The 13737-nt window shown below is 45.2% G+C and overlaps 1 protein-coding gene across 8 annotated transcripts in view; it reads left to right on the top strand.

Annotated features, from left to right (window-relative positions):
* The window catches only part of ARMH3 (armadillo like helical domain containing 3), a 181807-nt gene extending 168165 nt beyond the window's left edge, over nt 1-13642 (top strand). For all 8 annotated transcript variants that reach the window (XM_025466988.3, XM_049103002.1, XM_049103005.1 and 5 more), the window contains 2 exons: nt 9603-9719; nt 11922-13642. In XM_025466988.3, coding sequence (XP_025322773.1) covers nt 9603-9719; nt 11922-12014 — 210 coding nt within the window. In that variant the 3' untranslated portion in view covers nt 12015-13642. The remainder of the gene's footprint in view (nt 1-9602; nt 9720-11921) is intronic.
* The last annotated feature ends 95 nt before the right edge of the window (nt 13643-13737 follow it).

The raw sequence follows: 13737 nt of genomic DNA, 5'->3' as shown, positions 1-13737 counted from the left end.
GTGCTATCTGTGAGTATGTCCTTCCACGGTGGTTGATCTTGAGTCCCCATTTTGCTTGTTAGCTCCTTAAAGGCAAGACTTGGCTCTGAGGTCTTTAGAAACCTATCAGAATGCTGAGATTGATGGGTGTACTGTGATGGCCTAAGTCTATTCTTATTGCGTGACCTTGATGAGAAATTCCTTTCCTTTTTGGTTGGGCCTGAGTGTTACTAAATTAGTCCACAAGCACTTGATGTTTATTGTTTCTTAAGACTCTGTTAGGCATTGTGGAAAATCTATAATGTAACACTGGGTCTCTTCTTTCAGGGGGCTGAGAATCTAGCTGTGACAGTTTCAGTAAGGAAATCAGTAGTAGTAGCATGTTTGTTTCTCCAGGAGACGGCCTGCCACCCTGCCTGTCTACACCTACTAATGCATAAACTCTAAAGTGGTGTTTATCCCTCTGGGAAGTCTGTGGAAGACACAGCTCTTCCAGAAAGTGGGGGAGGGGAGAGTTTGATACTTTATGGCAAGGCTTGGAATTTCAGGTTCTAAAAAGCAGTTATTTCTCAATAATACACTCTATGTTAATTAATTAAATTTAAATTAAAAAACAAAACAAAAAAGCGGTTATTCATGGAGTTACATTAAAATGAAAGAGGATACAGGATGCCTGTGTGGCTCAGCGGTTGAGCGTCTGCCCAGAGACCCGGAATGGGACTTCTAGCTTCCTGCATGGAGCCTGCTTCTCCCTCTGCCTATGTCTCTGCCTCTCTCATGAATAAATAAATACAATCTTAAAAAAAATAAAAGAATAATAATGTAAAGTGTTCTCTGTGTGTTAAGTAGTATGATTGGCACTTTCTATCTATTGCCTTATCTAATCTTCACAACTACTTCTCTGTGAAGAACATTATTATAATCCCCATTCTCTAGATGAAGAACCTGAGGTTCATCCAGGCTAACCTGTTAGTAAGTCGTGGAGCTAGGATGAGCCCAGGCAGGCCGACTCTAGGGCTATATTGTTTGTTTTAATTTTAATTCTAATATATTTAACATATTGGAATTATTTTAGTTTCAGGTGTACACTATAGTGATTTAACAATTCCATATATTACTCAGTACTCATTAAGATAAGTGTCCTCTTAATCCCCTTCACTTGTTTCACCCCTTCCCCCACCGACCTCCTCTCTGGCAACCACCAGTTTGTTCTCTCTAGTTAGGAGTCTTTTTGGTTGGTTCTCTTTTTTCCTTTATTCATTTTTTGGTTGTATTTCTTAAATTACACATAAAAGTGAAATTCAGCCATGCTCCTCTATTATTTTGAAAATTAGTAGCTGTTGGCTGAAACTTGTTTTCATGGCCCAAACACAACTAGACCCAGTAGTGACCCATCAAGGTCTTTACTTGGAAAACATCTTTGCAATGCTTCTTGTTTAGCTAGTCCTGAATTTAGAAGGATAAATGTGGATTATAGAGGAAGAAGAATTGTCTTTTTGCTTCTTTACCATCAGAATTCTGCCTCCATGCAGCCTGACACCTGACCAGAGCACCACCTCAACTATGAGAGTGCCACCGAGAGGCTGTCCTTACACTTGAAATTGGAAAGTTGGGGACAGACCTTTATTGCTTCTGGGGGAAGGGGGGTTGTCCCTCATTGGGAGACACATCACCAGTTCTGGGGAAGGTCTGGTTTGGAGAATGTAGAGGAAAGATGGATGACTACTACATAGCTTAGGTCCTTTCAGAGAAAAATAAAGGATCAGACCTCCAGTTTCTCTTCAGTCTCTTGCCAAAATTTACAGAGCATTTCAGCCCTATAACAGATTCAGAGAAGGGAGGCAGGCAATGCCTTCAGTAGGTCACTCTCATTTTTATTTTATTTTATTATATTAATTTTTAAAAGGTTTTATTTATTCGTGAGAAACACACAGAGGCAGAGACATAGGCCAAGGGAGAAGCAGGCTCCCTTTGGGGAGCCCAATGTGGGACTTGATCCCCAGACTCCGGGATCACACCCTGAGCCAAAGGCAGGTGCTCAACCACTGAGCCATCCAGGCAACCCAGGTCATTTTCATTTTTAGAGGAAAGGGTATCTTCCTTTGAGTTTGAAGAAGTTTACTGGGTAGTAGAAGGAATAAGTTGAATTATGGTTGGTCTTCCAGGACAATGAGGAGATCTCAGTCTGCATTTACCATAAAAACTGCGTAAAAGCTTGTAGCTACTCGGCTGATCATCTCCTTTAGCAGTCCATTTCCCACTGACTGGTGTTGAAGGCCTACTCTGCTTTTAGCGCTGTTTCTTTAGAGATGGGACATTATGCCAGACAATGAACAGTTTAGATAGGTGGCATGGTTCTCTGGGCACCAGGATTGGTTGCCTCAAACATGGAACCATTGCGAGGGATGTATTTCATTTCCCAAATTCTTTCATTATTTCATACCAAATTCTTTCATTATTTCTTCATCATCAGCTCATAGAATAAGCTGTACCTGGTCAGCTCTCTCTAACCGATGAGAGAGAGAAGTGAAAGCAATATGGAGTTATGCCTGGTGATGCGCTTGTTTGTGGTTTCAGAGCTTGAATCTCTCAAGCTGTCTTTTCCTGCCTTATGGGGAAAAAAATGGAGCCAAAAAAAAATCATATTCTCTAACTACTGAATAAACATCTGAAATAGAACAAATGGCCAGAGTCTAGTGGGAGAGATAGATGGAGATTATCATGAAAATCCTCTAAAAAGCCTTTATCATCTTTTCTCCTTATAATTACTTAATCTGTTTCAAATCATCCAGAGATTAATTTTTCTATGGTTAGGGTTTTGGCCAGGTTAGAGCAGAAGGGCATGGAAGTGCGAATGAAGTGGTTACAGTCTCTTTCAGAGAATGGAAAATTGGCCTTGAGGTATGAGCATTCATTAAAGAAGGTATTTTGGGGCCCCTGGCTGGCTTAGTCAGTGGAGCCTGCGAGTCTTGATCTTGAGGTCATGAGTTTGAGTCCCATGTTGGACATAGAGCTTACCATTACTTACTTGTAGAATGTACTCATTGAATCCTTTTTAACACCTCACCCCAAGCCGGGAGACCACCTGATGGCTACAGCCAAAGCCGATGGAAGATTAAAGACCTTTGTATTTAAGCTTCTAAATGAGTACTAGGGCAGCCCAGGTGGCTCAGCGGTTTAGCGCCGCCTTCAGCCCAGGGTGTGATCCTGGAGACCCGGGATTGAGTCCCATGTCAGGCTCTCTGCATGGAGCCTGCTTCTCCCTCTGCCTGTGTCCCTGCCTCTCTCTCTCTCTCTCTCTCTCTCTCTCTCTGTTTCTCATGAATAAATAAATAAAATCGTTTTAAAAATAAAATTAAATAAATGAGCACTAAATTAAAATACAACCCAGACGTGCCTGGGTGGTGCAGTCAGTTGAGCATCTGACTCTTGGTTTCAACTCAGGTCATATTTTAGGTCATAAGAGTGAGCCCAGCATGGGCTCCACGCTTAGTGTGGAATCTGCTTGAGAGTCTTTCCTTCTCCCTCTGCCCCTCATACTTGTTGTTCTCTCTCTCTAATAAAAATTCAAACAAAATAAAATATCAACCCAAATTAGATTTTTCTTATAATAAGTTCGGAGTGGTCTGTACAGTTTTGGTGGTGGTTGACACCAAACTCCAAGAGGGCTGAGCAGGGTCTTTGGCTGCTATTGGTGGATATGGACAAGCCCTGGAGTCCTGAAGGACCTGGTAGTAATGAAAACTTAAACATCAAACCAGGCTTTCACCAGATTACTTTCCCAGCTCTACAGAGATCATGTTTCCCACTTATTAGGAGTGAGTTTGAGTTCCTTGAATGTTTGTTCTCTGAAAAATTAAGTTTAGCCTGTAAATTAAGGAATGTGCCCCAGGTTAAACTAGCTTTCTAATATAGGAAGAGCACTGGATTAGGAGTCAGAAGACTCTGTTGTCTAATCCCAGCTTTGGGTTTTTGGGCAATTTTCAATCTTTCTGGACATCTGTTTCTTCATCTGTGAAATGAGGTCCATGGATTAGGTAGGTGATTTAAAAGGTTCCTTCCAGAACTATTATTTCTGTGTGTTGGGTTTGTTTTTTTTTTAATTTCTATGGTTCTGTCCCCATGGTAACACTTTGGCAAAAAGAGGTATGGTTGCCTTCCCTGTCACTCTCCTTATATATCAGTGAGAGCTCCAGACTTTCCTGGACACCATTTAACCACCTCATTCATCTTATTCGAATGCATCAATTATTTCCTATCTCCATTTCTTTTTTTGTTTCTTTTTTTTTTAATATTTTATTTATTTATTCATGAGAGACACAGAGAGAGAGAGAGAGGCAGAGACACAGGCAGAGGGAGAAGCAGGCTCCATGCAGGGAGCCTGATGTGGGACTCAATCTCAGGACTCCAGGATCACACTCTGGGTCAAAGGCAGGCACTAAACCGCTGTGCCACCCAGGGATCCCCTCTTTTTTTGTTTCAATCTCAATAGCCTTCATTCATTGGCACCTTCTGTTGGCTAGATATTATGATTTATACTTTTATATTTATTTTCTATCTAATCTTCATAATATTATTTTTAAAAATGGTGTGATGATGACTATTTTACCAATAAAGCTTAGGTCAAGGTCATATAAGTATTAAATGATGATGTCAAGATATGAACCCAGGTTTCTCTAACTCTAGCCTCTTTCTGTTACATTCCACTGCAATCTTTTTTTTTTTTTTTCAACATTTTATTTGTTTGACAGAGTACGTGCACACACACACAAGCAGGGAGGCAGGGAGGGGGCAGAGGGAGAGGGAGAAGTGGGCTCCCCACTGAGGAGCCCGATGTGGGGCTTGATCCCAGTACCCTGTGATCATGAGCTGCTGAGCCAAAGTCAGACACAACCAACTGAGCCACCCAGGTGCCCCATCCCACTGTAATCTTGATAGGTTCTGTGTTTTGTTTTTGTTTTGTTTTGTTTTGTTTTTTTTATTCATGATAGTCACACAGAGAGAAAGAGAGGCAGAGACATAGGCAGAGGGAGAAGCAGGCTCCATGCACCGGGAGCCCGACGTGGGATTCGATCCCGGGTCTCCAGGATCGTGCTCTGGGCCAAAGGCAGGCGCCAAACCGCTGCGCCACCCAGGGATCCCAGGTTCTGTGTTTATTGCCTATCCTATAAGAAGTCTCAGTAAGTTTCTCTGTTGTCATCTTGTGATTTCATCCTCATTTGGCAGCCTACCTTCTAGGGAAAGCCATACATATTGCCCCGGCTGGAAGTGGGATGGTATCAGCCTTACATATTCTCTCCAAATAAGCTATACTGTAGATGTCAGTTCATATTGAGAAGGTAATGAATACAGGTTTGCTCTCAGGTCACATCCTATTACTTAGTTGTCCGCTAATTCTCATTCTGGGAATTTAGTCCATCAGAGATTTGAGACTAAGCAATTTTTCAGGCACAAGGCATAGACCTCTGACATCAAGATAGGGTAGCCCATGCCAAGAACTTTTCCATTGGTGGGATTTTCCTTTGCTGCTATCTTTAGGCTAGAAGTTACTTCCTATTTCAAAGGCTCTGCAAATAAACAAACAAATAAATAAACAAACAAACAAATACTAGAAGTTACTTCCTAAATAATTCCAAAGGTTCTGCTAATAAACAAACAAACATAGGCTACTGAACAGTCTTTGGGGAATGCTTATCCTGTGTGCTTGGGGAAAGATGTGTAAGTGTATCTGAAACCTTATCAGCAATTTTGAACTAACTTTTTTTTTTTAATTAATTTTGTGCACTGGGATCTCTCTCCCTCCTGATCCTGAAGTTTCACAACCTGTATTTTGCAAAACTGGCCTTTCTGGCATCTCTGCTCAATTTTTTTTTTAACCTGTGTCCTCTTGCACTACACCAAGATTGTTAAGCAGTGGGTACTGGACATTCTATGACTTCTGGCTAGTGCATTGCCAGTTACACTTGGAATAGGGGGTCATTATGGAAGCCTGCTTTCATATTGAATAGAGAAATTATGTTTCCACTTTACCAGAATCTGAACGAAGATGTGTAAGGCCTTATCTCCTAGCTTATTATTAGAACTGTCTGGGGATAAGAGCTACCAAATGTCTATTGTCCCCAGAAAGAATTTTTTTTAAGATTTCCTTTATTTATTCATGAGAGATAAAGAGAGGCAGAGACACAAGCAGAGGGAGAAGCAGGCTCCCTGCGGAGAACCTGAAGAATTTTTCATTGTAAAATTAGTAACCATTTATTGACTATTCCTTATGTGCCAGATATTGGACAGTCAGTTCATACCATCTTTATATCAGCTTTATGAGGTTATAGTACAGGTACTGTTATCCCCATTTTACAGATAAGAAAACTGAGGCTCAAAGAGATTAATGTGAAGAAGTTTTTATAGCTCACTAGTGGTTGATCTGGGACCAAAATTCATGTCTCTCTGACCTTAAAGCCTATATCAGGCCTTCTCCTCCAGAGACCTCAAGGGAGGGGTTTTAGGTCCCTACCCCACTCCCCAGTTTGTCCTTCCCTTACCTGAGGCAAAGTGTTTCAAGGCAAAGAAGATGGTATATGATCTTTGAAACTGAGGCCACTGATTTAAGTGGTCTTGCATTTAAATCCAGAAGATATACCTTTGTGGTGAAGAATTGTTTATGCACATAGGCTCTTTGGGTTACTTTGAAATAATTAAGTACTTCCTGAGCTATGAAGACAGTTCCTCTTGAGTCCTAGGAGCTGTCCAGGTAGCTGTGTAGCCATTGGGATGATAATGTCTTTATCAGTTGTATGTTACTTTCAGGAATCAAAATGTTTATTCCCATGTCCTTTTAGGAGGGTGAATTCAAATTCCATTTTACAGAGAGAGACAGGCTGAAGCTCAAAGAGATTAGATAAATTGTCTGAGATCCATAATAAGAGTGGAATTCCCAGTTAAGTTCTCTATTAGGTCTTTTGCCAGGACGCAGGCTTCTTTCTGTCTACTGAGGGCAATGTGTAGGGGTTAAGGACTTTTATTTATTTATTTTTTTAATATTTTATTTAGTTATTTATTCATGAGAGACAGAGATTGAGAGAGAGAAAGAGAGGCAGAGACACAGGCAGAGGGAGAAGCAAGTTCCATGCAGGGAGCCCAATGTGGGACTCAATCCCGGGACTTTAGGATCACGCCCTGGGCCGAAGGCAGGCACCTATCTGCTGAGCCACCCAAGGATCCCCATCGTAGATATTTTTCTGCTTTTGGAGCTGCCTTGAGCTGAGGTGATGGGATGGTTCTAGGAAGTCAACAAGCCCAACAACCTGATGACAGAGGTGGGCTTGCATTTGGGAGATAGAGTGTTACCTAATGGACTGGGGAGGAAACTTTGGATAGATCAGAAAGCCAGAGATTGAGGTTGCAAGTTGTGGTACAAGCACTCTGGGAGATTGCCTTCTGCTTGAGTACTGCCCTTTGCCATGTCCCAGGCCAGTGTGGAATGTGAAGCCCAAATGGAATATGTTCCTAAAGTCTGAAGCTACAGAAACCAAGTCCTAGAATAGGAGAGTAGCCCTATTGCTTCAGAGTCCCAAGTGGGCTGGGGCCCAGATCTGAATTTAGAATATCTTATTCTCCTGGGAATTTAAGAGAGGTGAAATAGGGTGAGAGATGGAAGAGGTTGAGTGAACTGAAGGGCAGCATACCCCTGTGTAAAAAAGGAAGAAAAGAAGTAAGATCTGGATAAGAGGAGAGCTGAGATCATGCACTAAGTCCAGCCAGGCGTCTGGTTTCCTTTCACGGAGCTGATAGTTCAAGGTTTCACCTCCCTTAACAAAACTGACATAAATTCTGGCAAAAGCCAAATTTGTTGGGTAAAAAAATCCCTGTTCTGAGTAAGATCTTAGATGTTCCACTTAACCATGGCAGGAGGAGAAAGCCCAAGTGATCTGGGCAGCATGACCTGAGGCCTGACTCTCAGGATGTAACATCTGCACCTTCTTCTCAGAATTGGCTTTAGCTTGGTATTTGTCTTACCTGATACCCCTTTGGGAAGGCTGAGCCCAGGATGCTGAATTGTAGGTATTGCTGAAGCTGCCCAGAGTTCAGGGTTAGAGAAAACATGTTACTCTGTTCTGTCTGGTTCCTAGGGGCCAGTTCCATCTTGGAGAAATTTTCCTTTTTTCAGGGTTTGAGCCATTCACTTCTGAGCTAATACCTTGGCTTATAGATATTTCAGTGGCAAGCACAGCCCACATGCATGAGAGGGCTGGATTATTTTGTGGGTGACTACCATTGCTGAGTACTGGGCCTCCTGCTGACAGAGCTGACAAATGGAATTAGCAGCAAAGGAGCCAGTCAATAATAGGGTCTGTGGGACATAGCTAGGCAGAGTGTCCTTGAGGAGCTGAATGTCTAGAGGAAAGGAAACTGAGCCTGGAACCTAGGCCAGACCTATGCCCTCACTGTCCCTTCCCCCCAAACTTGAGGACACATCCTTCCCTGTGTTCTCTATCAGTACTCTCCCCTCAGAAATTCTTGGCAGGCAGAAGTGTTTGCTACCAAATGAAGTGTGTCCTGGCAGAAGACTGAATTGGTGAGCACAGCCCAGAGATACTTCTTTGCCCCTCAGGAGGCCATCTTCAGTCCCTTTGACCAGTCCTGACTCTAGTTTATTCTCTTCAGCCTTACCTTCTGTTAGAGTTAGCCTCATTCCTTCCTCCCAAGTTCCTTACTGAGCTGGAAGCTCTCCATGACATCATAGACTTCCCTCCCTAGTCACTTCAAGTTACAAAATAGTTAGTACCCAGATTACCACAGTGACCAGTCACTCCATCTCCTGGTCTCTCCTTTCTGCCTACCTCAGTTCTATCTTGATGTAGTGCCTTTCCCTCTAATTGACCTTGCCTTTAATTCATGGTCTGAACAGAAGTCACAGCAGAACTTCCTTTTGGAACCACAGAGATCCAAGGTTCCTGGAGTCAGTGGAGGTCTGAATCCCCCCACCCCCATGGAAAGTTAGAGAAAGGGGAGAGACCCCTCAACAGAACAAAAGATGGCAGTTAGCTCTAGCTTTGTCAAGAAAGTGTCCCCTATATCAGAAGGCTGGGAGGCCCAAAAGTTCGAGCCAGGCAATGGGTACGAAGACTGAGTTGGCATGGAGAGATGAAAACAAGTGGCAGATGGTGCTGAGGAACATCCCGGGACTGAAGAAATGTGGTTCCCAGAAAGGGAAAAAGGAGACATTGGCAAAGTCTTACTCAGCAACTGCGACAACCTGGCCAAAGAAAGCTGCAGGATATGGCTGAGAACACATTTATGGTATCAGGATGCTGCTAAGCTCAGACACTCACTGTTCTGTCAGCTCTTCTTGTGCTCTTTTACCATACCCAGAGTAAACAGTCTTGGTGGCCAGGCAGGATGGGTCAGGAAAAGCCAGGAATAGAAGAGATTAGAAAATGGTCCCAAAACCTGAGGAATTACTCTCTGGGGCCAGACCTTTTTCTGGATAATAAGTTGTGAGTGAGAATGACCTCTGGAGGTGTTGCCCCAGATTGAATCCAACCCACTAAGGCAGCAGGAGGGGTGTGGGGACCAAGTGACCTAGAGTTTGGCCTAAGCCCTGCCTGGCTCTTGACCTTCCCCAGGTGCTGGAGGTAGTACGAGCCAACTATGACACACTCACACTGAAGCTGCAGGATGGCCTGGACCAGTATGAGCGCTATTCTGAGCAGCACAAGGAAGCTGCCTTCTTCAAAGAGCTGGTGAGTCTGCCCTGCCTCCTTCTCTGCCTATGTCTCTTGAGGGCCCTTTCCCAGCCAGAGGGTGATATTTGTGCAGGTGGGCATCTAGGGAACAACCACAGTTTGCCAAAGGCTGATGAAATAAGACTTGAGGGGTCTGCTGGGATTGGGCATGCAACTTCTCTTCTAAGACCAGGACCAGGCAGTGAGGGAAGATATTCCCCAGGGTACTGGTGCTAGGCGAAGAAGGGTGAGAAGCCTGAGGCAGCATTGCCCATCTCTCTTCTGCAGCCATGGAGACAGCCCTTGAACAGCTCCAGCTGGGCCTGGGGTTTGACATGTGTTCCCAGTGGCAGCTCTGCCTCATTATTCCTTATCCTGTCCTCCAAGCAACTAATGAGAGTCATTGATTCTTCTCCCCCTTATGCAATCACTTCTTCCTAAATTCCTAGCTGACTCCTGGTCTGACTGCCCTCCCAATCTAGTTCTCCAGTCTTCACTCCCTGCACCCCCCCCCCCCTTTCCAATCACTCAGCTTCCTTGCAGCCCCCACCCATGGCCACCTGGAGCCAGTGAGCATTTGCTCTGCCTCCTACTCCATCTTCTAGTCAGCACCACCACAGAACTGGGCTCTCCCCTTAGATGGTCTGTCTCCTGCCCTGTACTCTGAGCTGCTCTCAGGAAAAGCTAGGCCTGCCTGGTTATACATGAACATTGTGGCTGGAGGCTGAGACCAGGACACACCGTACCTCCTTCCCATAGCTCAGCCATCCCACTGCTGGGACAGAACACACCTCAGCCCAGCTTTTACTTCCCCATGCCAAGTTTGTGATGAAGGTGCTGGATTGTAGGATATTTGTCTTGTACTAAACACAGCCCAACTCTGACGCTGATGTGAGATTTCTGAGATTTTGGACTTCCTCAGGGTGAGGAAGATCTGCTCTGGAAGTGAGTGATTTGGCAACATGGGGAAGCCATTAATATAAAGAGCAGAGTCGAGCATCTTTATGGGGTGCGTGGCAAGTCTTTAAGTTGATGTGGGGGTTTTACTGGGGGTACAGACTTCACAAAGAGAGAAGGTCATTGGAGATAAAAAGGTTGTGGAGGAGAGGGTTAGGGGAGCTCTGTCTCTGGCCTATTGACACTAGCCTCACCTGACTCAGTTCTCCTTATATATGTACCTCTGACACAAGGGAGTAAAGAGGGTCTGGTCTGGCTTGAAGCTAATGATCTTGAGTTGCCTGCTGGTTGCCATGCTGCCCTTTCTTCTGCCTCATGCCTGATGACTTCATTACATTTCCCAAAGCTAAACATATTGGAGGAAAGCTCCCTGGTCTTTGGGGTCCAGAGTAGATACACATACTTTTCTCCTTTTTCCTCCACTTTGTCTCTCACAAAGCATTCACTTCTATTTCCTATGAACAGTGTTCCTTCCAGAGTGTGATGGATTCCTCCTAGAATCCACTCAGAGTAGGGGGTTTGACTCCTAATTCACAGGTCCTTTCCCCCCTGACAGAGGCAACACTTCCTGCAAGGGTCTCAGTCTGTGGGAAGAAAGCTTGTGAGGGGAGCAGTGGGGACACAGCAGGGATATGCTCAAATCTTTCCTCTAAAGAAGCGGGGCTTCTTTGTGGTATGGGAAGAGTGCTGGACTGGAAGTTAAACCTGGATCCTACTCCCAAGCTTGGGATTCACAAGCTATATGACCTGCTTCTGGTCATTGGCCTCCTTGGATCATACTCCTGCCATCTATGCCAGACAGAGGCTGCATCTCTAGGTGTCCTTTCCAACACAGAAAAGTAGATAAATACAAAGAAAGAGTGAGAAGATGAGAAATGCATTCTCTGGCCTCGTTTTCTTCTCCTCTCAGACCACTGACCAGACCACCCCCCCTCTGCATGGCCAAGGCAGAAACAAAGGCATGAGTTCACCCTCCTTCTGTGTCTGCGCTTACTTCTACCTCTTCGGGTACCCAGATGCTCTTCAACCTCCACTAAAGTTCCTGTCTCTCAGCCCCTCTTTTTTCTTCCACTTATCATAGAACTGTTTGTTCATTTGCCTGCCCGAATGATAGCTGTTAAGTGTTCATCTCCTAAGAGAGAAACATGTTAACACTGCGTCTTGGCCTTGTCCCTCAGGCACTGCCCTCTGTTGTGTGTAACCAGCTCTCTCCCTATTTTTTTCTTTGCCTATGCCCTCTTTCCTTACCCAACCTTTTCCCAGGTTCGATCCATTAGCACCAACGTCCGGAGAAACCTGGCCTTCCACACACTCAGCCAGGAGGTCCTGCTCAAGGAGTTCTCTACTATCTCCTGAGGCCACGCATATCTGAGCAGCTGCCAACTGCCCTTACTCATGAGGCTCCCAGGCTGGAGGGGGACTGAGGGAAGAAGGGCTGTCCCCAAGGCTGGAGAATAACACAGATACCGAGTTCTCTCAGTGGAGGCTGCATTTCAGCGGAGCTTGGACTGTGGGGGCTAGAAGGGGCAGACCGGGGATAATCTTACTTGGGGAGGGTTTGGGTGGGCACAGGAAGAAGCCTTCAAGAATGTGGGGACTGCCGGTGTGGGCTCCCTCAATATCCCCTCACATTTCTGATTGATACAAGTTGTGGCTGCTGACTAATTTTCAGGGGCTGTTAGGCAAGTCTTAGGATGATGCCAATATCCTGAGGGTCAGTGGTTCTCCGAGGCTTCTGAAAACAGACTCTCTGATGTAGATGGAGCCAGTTCTGCTTTCTTTGGCCTGGGGCTGAGCTAGGCTTGAAATCTTTGTCCCCTGCCCCTGCAGGTGCTCTGTCCAGTCATTAGGACCTTTACCTTAGCTCAGCTCAAGGTAAGGTAGGAACAGAGGACCTTTTTTCTACTTTCTAAATCTGGGAGACTGGAGATTAGAATCAGCCCAATGCCCTGCTATCTGGCCACCAATTTCTGGATTTCATTCTTGGCACCAGGAGTACCTGTTAGATTCCCCGGCCTTCCAACTCCACTGATTGCTCAGCACTATAGGGTCACAACCTTAGCTTTTCATTTTCAGTCTGGTTTAAACTGTCTTTAGGGTGTGTGTGTGTGTGTGTGTGTGTGTGTGTGTGAAATAAACATTGACAGGTTTTCCGGAGCCCTCAGGTGCCTACTTTGCTGGTTCCCTTTCCCCGCAGCCTCCCCACCTTCCTAGTCACCTTCTCCTCTGGAAGCCTCTCCTGCCTCTGCTGAGCTCCCCTCCACTGCTCCGCCCCCTCACCCGGCTGTTGTTTACATCCAGCCTGCCTAAGAATTTCCTCTGGGGAGGAATCTGTTCCTGCTGTGGTCTGGTGCCTGGGAAGGGAGAGAACCTGCTGGGAGCAGGGTGCCCTCCATCTAAAAGGGGCCAGGTGAGCATCACACAGAGGCCATTCTGTCTACCCACATTCTGGCTGGAGCCACAGGCAAGTCTCCTTGCCTTTTGGAAATTGGCCCGTGGTTCCTCCTCTGGACAGCCTCTATGGGACTACTATAGGCTTTCCCTACCCCACAGCTGCCTTTAGAGTAGCTGCAGCTCTGAGATTTCCCCCCTTCTAAAGCACTTTGTAAAGCCCTCAGGTTAGCAGGGAACAAGCAGCATAGGAAGACTCGGAGTAAGTGCAGGAAACTGGCAATGAGAGCAGTTCTGGGACCTCCCTGGCTGCTATTCCACTTAGCTTCAAATCTCTTTAGTATTCTTGCCTTCCTGGGAACCAGAGTTGTGGCTCCAACATTGAACAAATACACACTGTTTCCAGAGAATCCACCAGCATGCTGCCGTGTATAGATGCAGATTCCTAAGAGATCAGGGGCTGGGTCATCTGATCACTAGATAGGGTAGCTCAGCCTGGGGCCTATAGTGTTCTCCACAGTGATAAGCCCTAGAGGAGTTGGAGCTGGAAGATGGTGGCAAGTTGAAGTTATTAAAAATTGATTTGTATGGGACAGTCTTTTTAGTGTTTTTTGTTCATTTTTTCTTCATCTCTGTTATTCAGAACTCATTTCTCAAAGACAGAGTTAAAGTAATCTCCAGGTACTGG

This window comes from Canis lupus, chromosome 28 (assembly GCF_003254725.2).
Source record: "Canis lupus dingo isolate Sandy chromosome 28, ASM325472v2, whole genome shotgun sequence".
Taxonomy (NCBI): domain Eukaryota; kingdom Metazoa; phylum Chordata; class Mammalia; order Carnivora; family Canidae; genus Canis; species Canis lupus.
This window is presented reverse-complemented; position numbering and strand designations above follow the sequence as displayed.